At 38.6% G+C, this 2,975-nt stretch overlaps 1 protein-coding gene across 1 annotated transcript; it reads left to right on the forward strand.

The window, feature by feature from the left end:
- Nucleotides 1-1,643: 1,643 nt before the first annotated feature.
- LOC107459323 (RING-H2 finger protein ATL43-like) lies at nt 1,644-2,975 on the forward strand. Its single transcript, XM_016077532.3, has one exon. The coding sequence runs from the start codon at nt 1,644-1,646 to the stop codon at nt 2,973-2,975; it is 1,332 nt and encodes a 443-aa protein (XP_015933018.3).

The raw sequence follows: 2,975 nt of genomic DNA on the forward strand, positions 1-2,975 counted from the left end.
CCATCTTGAATTGAAGCTTGTCACAGGAATAACAAAATTTCAAAGAAATCACAAAATCAAATCATAAACAATCTAGAAATATAAATTATAATGAACAAAAACAAAATCTCAAGAATAAACAAAATCAGAAATATAAATTATAATTAAAATAAATCACAAAAATCAGAACAATGCTATAACAATTAACAAATTCACCAAAGTAAATTAAGAATACAGAGATAATATTATAGAAAACCCTGAAACAAGTAACACAAGCAAGATTCATAGACTAACTAACAATAATTATTCAATCCGGTAAGAACAGAAAGGTTCACAGATTAATTAAGAAGAATTATTCAACAATTATTCAACCCAGTAACAACAGCAAGGTTCACAAATTAATTAACATTTATTCAACCCATAACAAGTTCACAGATTATTCAACAATTATTATTTTAAAAAATACCTTGAAGCTAGAAGCATAGAATAGAGTAGATCTTGAGCAAGAGGGGGAGCAACGCTGACCGATGGAATAAAGATGGCGCCGACAACGGTGGAACAAAGATGGCACTGACGACAGTAGAATAGAGCTTCACCACGGAGGCAGGAGGCGAGCCCGGCGACTGTGGTTCCACTCCTGAAACGTTAGCTGCATGAGCAAGAGTGAGGGAGTGAGCTTCGAAGCTTCAACTTGCGACGGTGGCAGGAGCAGTCCGACGGATAATCAGAAGTGAAGGAGTGAGTGAGCTGGCATTAAGAGAAACGACAAGTTCGAGGATGATGGGAAGGAGGGAGTATATGTTGCTACTGTGCCGTTAGAGTGAGTTAGGGTTGCTGGGTTGGTAATGGTTAAGGGCTTAGTGGATCAGCTCATAAAACGACAGCGTTTTTGGTCAAATACAGAAAATTGACCAAGTTTCAGTTTAATCCAACTAATCGATTCTCGACTGATTTAACGGTTCAACTCATGTTTTTTATTTTTATAATTTTGACATATGACTAAACCGTAATTTTCATCGATTTACAATTTGACCGGCAATTCGAATCGATTTTTAAAACTTTGGGATTTAACAACTATGGTCAAAGATAGTAGGTATAGTCTGTGAACAATGCATTTGAATTCTACATATGTCAAAGTTCCATTATTGTTGTTGATACGAGGGTTATTTTAGTGGGTGGTCTTTAAGCACTCAGAATTTAGAACAATTTTTAATAGAGAGTCAGTAATATTAAGGGTAAATCAGTAAATTACTATTGACGAAGTAGGATTAGATGTGAAAATTTTTGTCTAATACAAACAATATAAAGAGTGCACACACATACAAACTTTATTTTGAGGGACCAATTAAGGTCACACAATGCAAAATGCAAATTTTACGAACCAAATTATAAGCTTTTTCATTATTCAATGAAAGCTTGGCAAGTTTTAGGTGTTTGTGTTGTCTCAAGCTCTGAAATGTTTACTTTTTAATTTTTCCGTAAATTCCTACCATAGAATCTCTCCCAAAATAGCCTCCATCCTCTAGTTTTCCTCATCCACATAAATATGCACTCACAATAACAATGTGCCTTTTCTTTCCCCTTTACCATCTTATACTACTTTTCTAATGCCAACAACAGAAATAATAATTAGAAAAACCACTAGCTTCACTCTTGCACATGACATGGGTGGTACCCTTTCATTCAATCCAATATTCAACCTCACATTTTCCTTTTTCCTCGTCACCATTACCACCACCGTAATTTTCATTGTTGCCGACGCCGACGACGATTCTAGAGAATCTCCCCCTTCATTCCCCAGTTTCCAAAACTCAACGAATAGGGTACCATCCACCAACGGCATATCGACAGGAAACTCCAACAATTTGAACAGAAAATCACAGCCATTAAAGCCAAGCACGATTATCGTGGTTGGTGTCTTAACCACCTTGTTCTCTCTTACATTTATTTTCCTTCTTTACATCAAGCATTGCATCCATAGGAATAACGAAAACCAATCCCATCAAGAAGGTGAGCCACTGCAGAGAAATGACTCTGGCATTGATCGTGGTGTTGTGGAAAAGCTACCGATTTTTCGATTTGGATCGCTAAGAGGACAAAAAGAAGGGTTGGATTGTGCAGTTTGCTTGAACAGGTTCGAGCACACAGATGTTCTTCGTTTGCTTCCAATCTGCAATCATGCTTTCCATGTAGATTGTGTAGACAAGTGGTTCGATGCGCATTCAACTTGCCCTCTTTGTCGCAATAGGGTGGAGCTTAAAGACATCGTCCCGAGGGAACAATTACAAGAACAAGGAGAAAGAGATGAACTAGTGGAGGATATTGAGAGAGGAACCTTTCGGAGAGTCTCGGGGAGGCACTCTTCGGTGTTGGGGGAAAGAGAAGGTGGCTTCTTGGAGATTATTACACATAATTCAAATGAGAAAAAGAATAAAAAAATGAAGTCATCTAGTAGCACGAGGTCATTTCACAGTTCTTCTAGAAGCTTCGGGGGCTTCGTTCGCCCAAGAAAGGACAAAACGTTAATGGCAAGGCAAGGGCAAGAAGGTAATTTTAGTAATAATAACAACAGAGGTAGTAACGCAGAGCACCATAGGTTGCAGCACCAAATTATTATTGATTCACCAGTGGCCTCTTTCGTTAGTTCTAACGGTAAAGGAGAGTCATCATCATCACATCCGCATCATAGATGGAGTGAAGTTCCACAATCGGATCTTTTGTACTTGACTTCTGAGATGATAATCAATGATGCTGCTTCTTCTGTACCTGGGGAAAGAAGAGCAACTCATAACCACATCGTTAGCAATGAGAATAAGAATAATGGCGGTTTGAAGAATTTGAGGAGTTTTTCAGAGGTTACGGGAATGAGCAGGTTCTTAGGAGGAAGCAAAGGAAAAGAAGATGGCAATCAACACTCTGTCGGGGTTGCTACAAGGTGGTCAGCTTGGAGCTCAAGGTCACAACGACCGCGAGCAAATGTTCAGTCGGGATCATAG

This window comes from Arachis duranensis, chromosome 7 (assembly GCF_000817695.3).
Source record: "Arachis duranensis cultivar V14167 chromosome 7, aradu.V14167.gnm2.J7QH, whole genome shotgun sequence".
Lineage (NCBI taxonomy): Eukaryota > Viridiplantae > Streptophyta > Magnoliopsida > Fabales > Fabaceae > Arachis > Arachis duranensis.

Excerpts from the sequence above, each read along its gene's own strand:
- LOC107459323 (XM_016077532.3), top strand. The coding sequence starts at position 1,644 with ATGGGTGGTACCCTTTCATTCAATCCAATATTCAACCTCACATTTTCC.